Here is a 12,631-nt window from a genome sequence, read left to right as displayed (position 1 = left end):
TCAAAGGTTTGGGAGCACTACTACGTCAACCCAATAAAATGGATGTGTAATCTATAGTATTACTCTTAAATAATAAGATGGGTTTGAGATTTTTAAAGGTGCTTTGAGTAATAGGATTTTGGGATAAGTTTAAATTTAAGTTCCTAAGATCTTTTTTGATAAGTAACTTAAGATCATGAGATCTCAAGCTTGATCCTATCGTACAAGTTTATAATTAGGAAAAATTATATTTAAGCCCTTAAACTATCAACCTTCGCACTCTATCTCTCCAAACTACTAAAAAGTGCCAAAAGATCAATTTTGTTGAAATATTCCTATAATGCCCTTTCCATGTGCTTTTTTTTTTTTTTTTTTTAAAAAAATTTTTTTTTTTAAATAAAATTGAAAAATTAAATTAAATTTAAAAACACAAAAATAAAAATATAAAAATTACATTTTGGCCGAGGGGAAACAACCCCTAAGAGCCAAGCCACCTCCAAAGGCCAAAAAGAAAGAAAGAAAAGAAAAGAAAAAAAAAAGGTTTAGGTTTGGCTTTGGGGTGGTCAAACAGGGGTGGCCGAACCACTCATATGGTCCTATGGGAGTGGTTCGGCCACCCCCAAAATGGGGGTTGCCCATATATATATGCATTAATTTGGTAGTTTGGAGGGTCAGAGTGCGATGATCGGTAGTTTAGAAGGCTATTTCCAAAACACCTGATAATTTGGGGGGCTTAAATGTAATTTTTCCGTATAATTAAAATATAAGAATTGATCACCAACCTGATTGTGGTCTGAATATCTAGTCTTGACTCCTAAATTTAACTTGCGTCACATATTTTTCTAGTTAAGCTCATTAGACAATGTCAACCAAGAAGTCGGTGGCCGTTAAATCACAAATTTAAACTCAGATATAGTGGTCGTACTTCTTTGACAAATTGGTAATAACTTTCTTTTTTCTTTCTCATCCTCTAGTATTACAGAAATCCATGCAATGTAAAACCAATTTAAATGTTATTGTGTTTTTAGTATTTCTAGAGTAGTTTTGATGAAATTATACGAACTCAACGATTAATATTATTCACTTTATGTTGCAAATCAAATATTCAAGTGGTCTTATTTTTTGTATGAATAAGGACCAAATGATGATTCCTCTATGGGCTTTGAAGAATCAATCCCACGAGAACATACCATCATACCTTAGCTCTGAGCGCACACTAGTAAGAAGGTGGCAATTGTTTTTCTCCTTAGAATTTAGTAACACGAGAAATAATTTCACAACACCATTGAATGTGTTGACACCATTTAGTAATAATAATATCAAAGTAGATATAATTACCCAACAGCAAATGATGCAACAAATTCTGTTGTCATTCCAATTCATACGAGCCCAAGAAATGCATAGTATGCATAATAGATTCCACAAAGTGGTTGTTTTATGAACGACTCTTCCTTTGTGTTGAAATCATCTACGACCTCAGAACACTATTTGAGCTGAACAGAAAGTTGTCTTCTCCGGCAACGGTAGAATGCAGCCGCCCTGCGGCCCAGCCATTGTTAATTACACGAACAGCAGCACGGGCTGGATCACCAGTCGCATGGCTTCCTACGATTTGTTTGTCGAATTCTGGAAGACCACATGCCTTTCTCTCTTTCCTTCTCTTCCTGTCCTCATCTCGTTCTTTCCTCAGCCAAGTCTCAACTGTTCTCTGCAAATCCAATCCCAGTTACTCTTTTACACACACACACACACTCATAATTCGATGATATTTGATAGGAAACGCATATTCAAAACCTACAAAAAAGCAAGAAACTACTGTGAAGTTTGGAACAAAAAAAAAATACCATTAATGACAATTTGCTGTTTTCCTTAACTTTATCCATACGCATTGCTAATTGCAACTTCCCATGAGCCACATAAACCTGAAAGCATAGTAGTTTTGATCTTGAGGAAATGTGAAAACTCATCCAAAATTTAGGAAATAAGAACATTTCGGAAGAAAAAAGAAAAAAGGAACCCAGGCATACAATATGAGATGGCCAGTCCTCTAGACCATCAAATATATGTGTTGCATAAATGATTGTGGCACCTCGCTCTTCACACTCCTTTTTTAGAAACCTCAGAAGGTCAGCCCTCGCTAGTACATCAAGGTCAACTGTTATCTCATCAAGAAGAAGAACCTAGAGAAGCATGGAGGCAAACTAAAATAATTTAGGAATATGAGAATGCTTTTTTTTTTTTTAAAAAAAAAAAAAAAAGGCTTAAGATACAAATTCCGAAGAATTTACCCATGGTGAGATGGTGGGTGCATAAAGAAATAGGGAAAAAATATTGTGGTTGCACTTAGATATTGTATATATTATGGAAATACCTTGAATGGCTTGAGGAGACCCATACAAATCTGCACTCGTCTTCTCTGACCATCAGATGCCTTGTGCATCCTCCATGATAGATTGATGTCCAGTACCTATGTTACCAAGGAAACAAGTTACATAATGACAGTCCTGACGCTGGTACAACTGTACATTGTTTGTGGACTCACAAATACAATTTGCACCAGTCTTCTCTGAACATTAGCTACCTTGTGCATCCTCTATGAGATTATGAGATTAATATCTCAAATGCCTATACTGCAGGTTGCATATTGTAAGCCGTGACATGGGACAACATCAATTTTACCATAGACAATCACTAATGTCGAAAGATGAACCACTTATGCTGTTTCCATTCAATATTTCTACATGCATCACCAATGCCCAAGACGCTGTTTCCATTTCCATTCAAACATTGTATTATTCTCTTGAATATCATAAGAAACCTGTCCCATGTTGCTAGCCAATGACATAAGAAACCCTAGATGAGTCATCCAACACAGAAGTTGCTTTTGTTTTATGAGCAGAATCTGAGAAAGAGTCCTGTCCCAGCTCGCTATCTATTATTAGGGTGTGTATGTGTTAATGTCTTTTGTAACTTGAGGCTTGTATAATTGATAACTCTTGAATATTTGGGGCAATTTCTTCCTGCTGATGAGTTAGACATGAACACTTTCTTTTCATAATATCCATGAATTTAGACACAAACTATGCAAGATTATCAGTTTAAGCTCACATGCATGAAGATTCCATCTCAAGGAAAGAACTTAGTGCATCATACCTTGATTAACTCGGCTCTTCTTTCAGGAGCAATCCCTGCAACACCATATATCATTTTTTCTGCAGAAACATCCATTTGTATTGGAACATCAAACCCTGCAAAAGCAACTTCTCGCCTCCACTGCAAAAGAATAATTCCCAAAAATAAAATTAAAAAAAAAAAAGGAAAAGAAAAGAAAAGGTTAACATGATTACAACTATCAAAGCCATTAAATTTTATTACAGGATGTTCTCCAACATACTCAAGCATCCGCAACATAAAACTGAGCACTATTAGGCATGCAAATCTGGGTTCAAATGGAATTTGTACTGGTACAAAATATCAAAAGAAAAGAGGAAAGATATCTGCTTAAAATTCACAAAAAAAGAAAAAAAGGAAATTTGGGGAAAATATGATTTTTCAATTTTTTTTTTTTTTGTCTGAAATTTTTGCTTGCATGTTCAAGTCATAATTTGGTAAGTCATATATTCAAATTTACCAAAGGAAAAAAAAAAAAAAGAAAAAAGAAAAAAAAAGAAAGAAAGATAGAAAAGAAAAATATGTGGGTGTTTTTGGCAAGTTTGATCCCAAATGGATTTCATGCAAAAACAATTTCTTCAATGTCTAATACAAAAGACTAAGAGCATCTAAGCAAAATTCGCAAGTTAACTGTTAACCTAAAAACAGCAAAATCAGATCTATAAAAGAAATAAAACATACCAGCTTATGTTTTATGTAGTCTGACTCATTAAATTGTTGAAGACAATGCAAAAGGAAAAACACAAACCTCCCCACCAAGATAGCTGAGATCACCAGAAGATGTCAATGTGGTGTCATGAAAAGCCGATCTTCCAAGCACGCGAACCATATGGGGTTCCACCATGTGCTTCCCTCCCAATATCTTCAGAATTGTGGTTTTACCTACAATAACAGTCATTTAACATACACATACAAATTAGAACTTTTAATCTTAATTACTCCAGTCAGGTTGCTAAGACAATGCAATAAAGGAAAAGAAACGATAAAAAATCTTGGGACTTTATCTTCTTATATATCCTTTGCTCCATTATCTTCCCATGTTATAATACAATCATTCAATAAACAAACCATCATATTGGGGTTCCACTTGTGCCCACCTCATTGCTGAAAATCCATCACAAATTACAAATTAACTCCACAAAACATTAGCCTTTGAGATGTAATTTTGCCTAAATTACCTTCAAATTTTTCTCACCAACCAACCGGAAAAGTAGGTTCCCACTAAGCCCATTTCATTGTTTTAGTTTTACTTCAATTCGGAGCAACCAAACAGAGCTAAGGATTGAACATGTCAGACTATCGGTTTCAACTATCCCAATTTCATTGCAGAGAAATCCCATTACAATCTAAACTACAGAAAACATTAATATTTGGCTCAAAATTTTCCTCCATTTTCTCGGCAACCAAACAGGGAGTATTAACGAAAACAGAGTGCCATAGAAAATCCTGAAGATGGAAAAGAAACATAAATGGAACGAACCAGCGCCATTGGATCCAACAAGGAGACAGCGATCACCGGCCTGGAGGGTGAGAGAGAAATCATCGATGAGAGGTGTGGATCCCGGAGGAGGCTGGCCGTCGATTCCCGGGTACGTGAATCTCAGACCGTTGGTCTCTATCGTTGGCTCTGAATTTTGCTCCCCGCCCATTTTCTCAGATACGCAGCTTCTCAGAGAGAGGGGGAGAGACTTTATAGGGGCAGAGTCCGTGAGTTTGGTGACTCAGTGGTGGGTGAGACCGAGTCGGTGAGGCGTGGCAGACTGCCATTCACTCGACGAAGAAAAATGAGTCTGGTGAGGAAGCTCACACATCACAGAGACTCGGAGAGTGCATATAGGGAAATCCTATGGCTATTTTCCCTTGTGTATATAATTCACCAAATTCAACTATTTTCAAATTAAATAATTAGAATTTGGTCCCCCTAATATTTATTTATTTATTTTACCAACTCAATATTTAATTATTTATCACTTTTCAAATTATAATTTACTGAAATTTTGGCACATCACAATTAATTCTAATTTTTAGTTTTTTTTTTTTTTTTTTTTACATGTAATTGAAGGGACAATATGGATCAGATGTCAAATTATATAATTTAGATCGTTTTTAAGCATCAAAATGTTTTGATAATACCACATATTAAAAATGTGGCATTTTATCAAGGCAGTTTGAACGTATTTCTCTTTCAAAATGTTTCATCTTCATTTTTACAGGGACGTTTATTTTTTATAAAATCAAATTTTCCCGTATATTTTTAATAGAATTTTCTCCACATCTATTAAACATATATTTTCAATACCATTTATTTTTGAAGCACCCACCATTCTAGCATTTAGGATGAAGGATTTGTTCTGAATGAAGAAATGAAAAGCAAAAAATGGGACTTTGATTTGAATGGCCCATGCAGGTCTCGAACCTGCGACCTTCGCGTTATTAGCACGACGCTCTAACCAACTGAGCTAATAGGCCAGTTGATGCTTTAACTTCAGTTTGCATTATAGTACCGGAAATAATTGAAGTTCCGGGTCGGATCTCACATTTCGGAGTTTCTGGATTTAGATTCATCGCTCAGCGTCTTCTTCATATTTTCTGTTTCTTCTTATATTTTTTCAGATTCCGAGAAGGCCCTTGGAAATGGCTGCAATTTACAGCCTCTACATCATCAACAAGTCAGGTGGCTTGATCTTCTACAAGGTAAATCGGAAATTATTTTCTGTTTGTTTCCCGAGAAAATGGGAAGTAAGATTTACTGAAAACTGTTTGAATGGGTTTTATATGATATGTTTGGTCGCTGAGAAAGTGTGGGAGATCCAAACAAACCAAATCGAATTTGGGGACTGAGAAAGACTCGGCCTTTCACTTATTTGTGTTTAGACCAAAGAGATGGGAATTCTGATAATTGTGAATTTCTGATTTCGTTTCTCTTTCACTGTTTTCCTCAGCTGCCAAAAAAGATAGGTATTTTGTATATTCCAAGGAAACAGTCAGATTGTTAGTGATTCTCATATTGGGGTGTTTTACCTCTTTTTCTAGTAATGAAACTTAGAATTGTTGGTCTGGTGAACGAATGGTAACTTATTTCCTTTCCTGGAAAATTTTCAGTTTTTGATGGAAACTACTATACATGTGTGTGTGTGTGTGTGTTAGGCATTGCGTATGTGAAACAAAAAACTTAATTTATTCCTTTTCTGGGGGAAAATATGATTGTGGGTCTGTGGTACTTCCTAATTTTTGTTTCCGGGAATTTTTTTTAATGTTTCATTGGGGAACAAAAAAAGAATTTGTTTAATGGAAATAGGGCTTGTTTGACGAAATTTGTGTGTTTACATGGGCTGTGACAATTAGGATTATGGATCTTCTGGACGGATGGACACAAATGATAGCTTGCGGGTGGCGAGCTTATGGCACTCGATGCATGCAATCTCTCAGCAGTTATCACCGGTTGCAGGTTGTTTGGGGATTGAGCTTCTTGAAGCTGATACATTTGATCTCCATTGCTTCCAATCACTCACTGGTAAATTTTGATCAATTACTCATACAATTTGATCAAACATTGGAATTATTAAGGTTTTTATATGATGGGCCTCAACTATTTGAAAGAAATTCAATACATTTGCATACAAGAAGCTAGCGGTAGTTACTGGTAATCTTGTGTTGCTAATCTAATAAGCATCATCAACTCACAGAAGTGTGCATTCAGTGTTTGTTTACGCATACAATTTTGTCTCAAGCATTGCAACTTTTAATGTTGTAATGTAGTGAGTGTGGAGATATGAAAGATAATTGACAAATATAGGAGAAGCTAAAGATTCGTTTGGCAGCCTAAATGTTGCATATCTAGTAAGCTGCATGCAGATTTGGACTGGTTCACTGCTACATTGTTAGACATGCAATCACGTCAAGCATTGCCATTTTTTATGGTTTAAATTTAGCCTAATTCAGTTGGATGAAGAAATTTTGATAGTCGGACATGTTAGAATAAAATGATATTTATTAGCAACCCATATGTTGCTAGTGGATATCTCAAACGTTTACAATGACCGAATGTGGTTGTTTGTTTATTTTTCCCCAAGATCTCAAAAGGTGAACTGCTTTGAGACAGCACTTCATTATATGTCTTGTTTGGAGTTTTTGAATTGAGGGAAATGAGAGTGGTTAGCATATTTTAGAAAAAGGGAGATATGAGTTGCTATCTGTTTACTTATCACTAATGAGATCACCTATTGCGGTGTTGGTGGCGTAGGAGAACATAACAAAGCAGTTAGGGGTTGCTCTCTATCTATTTATTTATTGATTCTTAATGTAGTGGTTTTTATAGGAGTTTCTTAACCCTCTACCTAAGTAAGGTTTTTACCCCTATGTAGTGCATCATCTAAAATGGTGCTTTTCCACCTAACATCTTTTATAGATAACAGTTATATAGTTTTGATGCGATTGTCATAAATTATTAGATAATAAGTAAACTGTCCTTTTGTGTCCAATTCTGTATGTTCTTTCGGCGTTTTTGAAGAAATGTGAGACGCATGGTCCGAGGTCTACTATGGAAGTATCGAATATTAAATGTGGTTCAAATTGCATAAAATAAATAAATTTTGTATTGCAACAACATATAAGCAGAGATTTAAATACATGATTTGGAAATTTGTTAAAGACTAGTCCTCTGTTCAATGTTGATATTTTTGGCTTTTGCCTTCAAATGGGGCACTTTGTATCTGCTATATGGACTTCACAATATTGCCATTGGTTTGAAATGCTCTTTTACGAGTATTGGAGTATGCTTGGGTTTTAGAATAGTCTACCATACCCTTTGGAAGTGAGATTTTAACACTCAGTTTGTTAAGCTAGTATTGGATGTTCTTTTCTGGAAAATGCTTACTTAAAAGAATAATTGATTTTTCTGGCAGGAACAAAGTTTTTTGTGGTCTGTGAGCCTGGGACACAGCACATGGAAGGTCTCTTGAAAGTCATCTATGAATTGTACACAGATTATGTCTTGAAGAATCCATTCTATGAGATGGAGATGCCTATTCGGTGTGAGCTTTTTGATATCAACCTAACACAGACAATACAGAAGGATCGTGTTGCTTTGTTGGGCCGATGATCTGCTTGGGAAACTTGTATCCGACCTGATCGTTATTTGATATGCTATATTAGGATGTACATTTTGAGAGAAACTGTCTTTTTGTGTCGACTTTGATGTTGATTTTCTGGATGATTAAGCTTGTGAGGAATGAGAAATTCAATAATTAAGAGAGTTTTGAAGGTACATTTCAATATGCTTTTATTTTTTACTAGATAGAGTTACTCAGCAGAGAGATGCAGAGTTACATAAGACATGATATGACACTAAATTAAATTAGCTTTTGTGTAACAATCATTTACTTCAATCAAATTCTTACACACCAAACGCACAAAATAATTCTAAAAGAATGATATGGACAAAGCAAACTTATTTCTGTGGGAAAAAGCATCACAAAAAATGCCAACTTAAGTTATATATAAATATAAATGAGTCTATGCATTTTCCAAAATAAGTTCATTTTACTTTATGGTAGGCATCAGAATTCAGGGGCAATTGAGGAGAGTGGAGAAATATAACCCAACTCCCACTTTTTCAAGAAGATGGTTGAAAAGAGAAGAAGACAGCAATTTACATTATCAAGTGGACATGCATGGTCACAAATGCTTTACATCATAAACACACCTTTTTCTTCTTTTCATTTCTTTTCGGCCGCGGAGCTCGCAAAGACAACAAGGGAAGAGACTATCGGAATTCAGCAAGTAAGATCCAAGACTTTTGGGACTTACTTGGAGAATTCTCAATAGCCTCTTCCGACTGGTGTGGTGGTGAAGGAGAACGAAGATAGAAGTGGTTGCATCAGGATTTGTGATGTACATGATAAGTTTTAGACTTTCTTCTCACCTTTCTTTGTTCATAGGTGGTTTTTACTGTACTTATCTCTTTCCTTGCTTCTTGATTTCCTTCCATCTTCAAAGTAACCAATATCATTGTAATCGGGACGAGATATTAAGTCTCCTTCTGAAGAATCTTGTTTTTGGTATGGCATTACTAGTTGCGTCAACCTGAGAGATGATCTTTCTCTTGACCATGACTATTTCGCTCTTGAAAGTCCATTAACCCGTGTCTCACGATCTGAATGATTTAACTAATTGGATCCTCTTTGTATATTACCAATATTGGCTCTCTTGAGCATTCAAGGTTCTACAAGGCTCTCAAAACCAGCCAATGAGTTGAGATTTGCTAGCTAGCTTTTGGTTTAAGGCACAAGGAGGAGGGATGGCATTGTTGTAGTATATCCCAATATCATTCAACACGATATTACGAACTTAATGAGTAAAGTTGAAGAGGATATAATAACAAGATATCACAAACTCAATGAGGAATTAAGTTGAGGAGGTCATAATACATAAGGAGAGGCCTTACTACAAACAATGCCATCCCTCCTCCTCATGTCAAGCTTAAACTAAAGGCTATAAAGTATGGATCCAATTAGGATAAGATCAAGATCATTCTAATCACGAAAGATATCTCTACGAGGCTACTAATGCCATATCAAAAACAAGATTAGCAAGAATGAGACACTTTAAATCACATCCTGACTACAATGATATTGACTACTTCGAAGGTACAAGGAAATCAATAAGCAAGGGATGTCGTGGCTTGCAAATTTTGTTTAATGATGATCGAGCATTATCACAATAACGAAAGGGAAATAATGTTGGATAAATTGTAGTTACTGTGTAGTAAAAGACGATCGCCCCTACATAATAATACGAACCAAAGGGTGAGAAAAAAAAGTCTAAAATTCATCATGCACATCGCATGTGCAATGTTGTCTTGGATTTTTGTAGGAAAACTATTGATCGAAGTAGTTGTTTGAGTCTCCAACAAACCTCTTAACATTACTGAGCATTAATATTTTGGCAAATGGAAACTGCAATTTCCCATTTTGTCGAAGGTTTGAAATCTGATTTAGCCATTGATTATTGGACATGTTTCTGTTTCATCCTCTTTTACAAAGTGGGGATTGCTGATATCTATCTTGGTTATTCTCATAACACGCAATCTTACAAAAAGGCTAAGATAAAAGCATATCGTACATGAATGATCAGCTTCATGCATATATTACGCGACTCATGCAAAAGATGCTGATAATTAAGAACTATTATGATGACTCATGCAAAATATATTTAAAGATAATTATTATGCATAATTGGTGATACCAGTCATGTCAACACTAGGGTAGCTTCATTTTTGACACAAGACAACCATGATTGCATGAGCATAATGTTGCCAGTAGCAACAAAAGCAATAAATATGCATCTCACCTGATTCTTCGATTCCCATGCTCTGAAAGACCTAACTGAGTGAGCACATCCTTGAGCTCTTTTAATAAAAAAAATATATGTTATAATTTATCTTACAAAAGGAAATAGAAAATTGTTATCGAAATCACTCTAAATAGAAAAAAAATCCACCAACAATCTTAAAATTTATAACGAAAGGATAAGACACGTGTCAGTTGCTGATTGGTTTGGCGTGCATTTGATATCGGTTGTTGAATGGCAAAGCTTCATTTCATTTGCTCAAAACGTCGAAGATCCACGAGGTGTATCACGATGAAAATGCCGTTAAAGCGATTATTAAAAATATTATGATCTGCCTTAAAAAATAAAAAAGAATGTGTAGCCAATAGAGTGGGTAAACTCGTTGTGACCACATAGCAAATTCTTTCAAACCTAAATCGACCAAATTACATATGAGAGTTTTTGTCTATTGAAAAATCCTAATTGTTGAAGAAAAACAAAAAAGAGATTTTTAGTTTTTTTTACCAAACGGGCTCATTTTTTGTTTGGTATTATTTTTTATGTACTAAAAGCACTTTTTAACACAATCTCAAGCCGGCTCTAAAGAGAGATTATTCTATTTCATCCGGCTCACTTTAATCAAAAAACAGAGCTTTAGAGCACCTTGAGTCTCTCTGAGCACTTCCAGCTACTGATAGCAAATATATGTATATGCCCTTCAAGTTATACATATATATATATACAGCACACCAAACCGCACTAGCCATGGTTTTTGTTCCTATCTGACAATTACCACAAAGGTAGTGGACCTGGAGGCACCCAGGCAGTGTACAACCATGAAAAACTATTAAACATGATTTACTTATTTGCTAAATATTGTGGAAGAGAACATCAAAGACGTAACAACACATACTGCATGTCCACATGCACCGTGCATCTTTATTTTTACCTAAGTTTACATGCATACTAATTCATGCCATCTTCTTCATAGAAAGCTTAAGGACATTTTTTTCCAGGTTGGCAATCAGTTGTATAAATACGGTGAGTCTCAGTTGATGATCCAGAAGGATTTCCATAGTTTCCATAACTCTCATTCTTATCATCTTCAGCACTGTTGTTATCGTTCTTGGCATTTGCTACAACTGTTGGGGCTGAACCTGTTAATGGACTGCCATTAACAGTTGGCTTAACATCAGCAGGAGAACTGTCAACTCCAGCTTTTCCTTTGGTCACCTCCTCCAAGAGAAACCTTTTGGCATCACCTTGGAAACAGAGGAGCAGTCCGATGGCAACTAGAGCAAGTACTGTCTTCATGATTAAACCTGCACTTGAAAGTTGAAACCAAGATTAAAATATAATTTATCAAATGCTATTCAGCTCAAATGAACCAAACAATGCTGAACATGTTGGAGTACCTTATATTCTCTCTCTGTCTGTATATGATGGAGATGGTGAGCATTGAACTCAAGGAAGAGAATTTATAGCAGAAATGTCCTTGCTTCATCATGATAAGTGGGAATTGATCGAAGGTAGTATTTTTAGTGGTGGGGGTAATCACAGTTCCTGGCCTTATTGGGAATACTAGTGCAGATGTGCTAGAAAGTGGGCAGCCAAAATAGTAACAATGAAAAACAGTAAATAATCAGTGAAATCTTTTCAGTAATGGTGTGGGATTTACATAGTGTTATTAGGACTAAAGTTTGATTATGTTGCCATTATAGGGTTCAACATGCAAGTGGCACCTTCTATATCTCAGTCTTTCCTGCACTACGCACCACTGATATCATGGTGCAATGGTTAGTGAAATATGACAGATTTATAATGTCATTAATCTAATTAATCATCTTGGAGTTTATCTGGGTTCTATCAAATAGTTAACTTGTTGCTTCTCTTCCACCTAAAAGGTACTAAACCAGGTGAGCTTAAGGTTCATGGGGATGTTTGGGCTGCTAGGTCCATATTTAACCTTTAATCCAAAAAGAGTAATAGCTTATATGGACACAGCTCATTCGGCCCCTTGAGCAGCCCATGAGCCCAAAAATAGAGTAAATTAGAGAGGAGGAAAGAGATGAAATATTTCTTAGAATAATGTTATCTGTCCCACGGACTGACGAGACGTGTTTTAAGATACTTTTCATATAATTATTTAGAA

General features: G+C 35.6%; 2 protein-coding genes, 1 long non-coding RNA gene and 1 other non-coding gene across 4 annotated transcripts; 1 reads left to right on the top strand and 3 right to left on the bottom strand.

Annotated features, from left to right (window-relative positions):
• Nucleotides 1-1,248: 1,248 nt before the first annotated feature.
• On the bottom strand, nt 1,249-4,993 carry LOC133852771 (ABC transporter I family member 20). Its single transcript, XM_062289522.1, has 7 exons — nt 4,631-4,993; nt 3,899-4,032; nt 3,133-3,252; nt 2,351-2,446; nt 2,007-2,159; nt 1,824-1,901; nt 1,249-1,687 (listed from the first exon to the last, which is right to left on the bottom strand). The coding sequence occupies exons 1-7, from the start codon at nt 4,797-4,799 to the stop codon at nt 1,448-1,450; spliced, it is 990 nt and encodes a 329-aa protein (XP_062145506.1). The 5' UTR covers nt 4,800-4,993; the 3' UTR covers nt 1,249-1,447.
• A 552-nt stretch (nt 4,994-5,545) lies between these two features.
• TRNAI-AAU (transfer RNA isoleucine (anticodon AAU)) lies at nt 5,546-5,619 on the bottom strand. Its single transcript has one exon. It is a non-coding gene; the product is annotated as a tRNA-Ile (tRNA).
• Nucleotides 5,620-5,763: 144 nt separating this feature from the next.
• Nucleotides 5,764-8,418, top strand: LOC133851909 (uncharacterized). Its single transcript, XM_062288536.1, has 3 exons — nt 5,764-5,844; nt 6,496-6,664; nt 8,055-8,418. Exons 1-3 carry the CDS (start codon nt 5,785-5,787, stop codon nt 8,249-8,251), a joined length of 426 nt encoding a protein of 141 aa, XP_062144520.1. The 5' UTR covers nt 5,764-5,784; the 3' UTR covers nt 8,252-8,418.
• A 2,753-nt stretch (nt 8,419-11,171) lies between these two features.
• LOC133852059 (uncharacterized) lies at nt 11,172-11,943 on the bottom strand. Its single transcript, XR_009895886.1, has 2 exons — nt 11,895-11,943; nt 11,172-11,801 (listed from the first exon to the last, which is right to left on the bottom strand). It is a non-coding gene; the product is annotated as an uncharacterized LOC133852059 (long non-coding RNA).
• Nucleotides 11,944-12,631: the final 688 nt, after the last annotated feature.

This window comes from Alnus glutinosa, chromosome 12, assembly GCF_958979055.1.
Source record: "Alnus glutinosa chromosome 12, dhAlnGlut1.1, whole genome shotgun sequence".
In the NCBI taxonomy this organism is placed as follows: domain Eukaryota; kingdom Viridiplantae; phylum Streptophyta; class Magnoliopsida; order Fagales; family Betulaceae; genus Alnus; species Alnus glutinosa.
The sequence above is the reverse complement of the archived record's forward strand: the minus strand, read 5'-3'. Positions and strand labels throughout refer to the sequence as shown.

Excerpts from the sequence above, each read along its gene's own strand:
- LOC133852771 (XM_062289522.1), bottom strand. The coding sequence starts at position 4,799 with ATGGGCGGGGAGCAAAATTCAGAGCCAACGATAGAGACCAACGGTCTG. Across the intron at positions 4,033-4,630 it reads TGTTGGATCCAATGGCGCTG|GTAAAACCACAATTCTGAAG; the intron begins GTTCGTTCCATT and ends CTGTTATTGTAG. Across the intron at positions 1,902-2,006 it reads AGGACTGGCCATCTCATATT|GTTTATGTGGCTCATGGGAA; the intron begins GTATGCCTGGGT and ends CTATGCTTTCAG.
- LOC133851909 (XM_062288536.1), top strand. The coding sequence starts at position 5,785 with ATGGCTGCAATTTACAGCCTCTACATCATCAACAAGTCAGGTGGCTTG. Across the intron at positions 5,845-6,495 it reads GTGGCTTGATCTTCTACAAG|GATTATGGATCTTCTGGACG; the intron begins GTAAATCGGAAA and ends TGTGACAATTAG. Across the intron at positions 6,665-8,054 it reads TTGCTTCCAATCACTCACTG|GAACAAAGTTTTTTGTGGTC; the intron begins GTAAATTTTGAT and ends TTTTTCTGGCAG.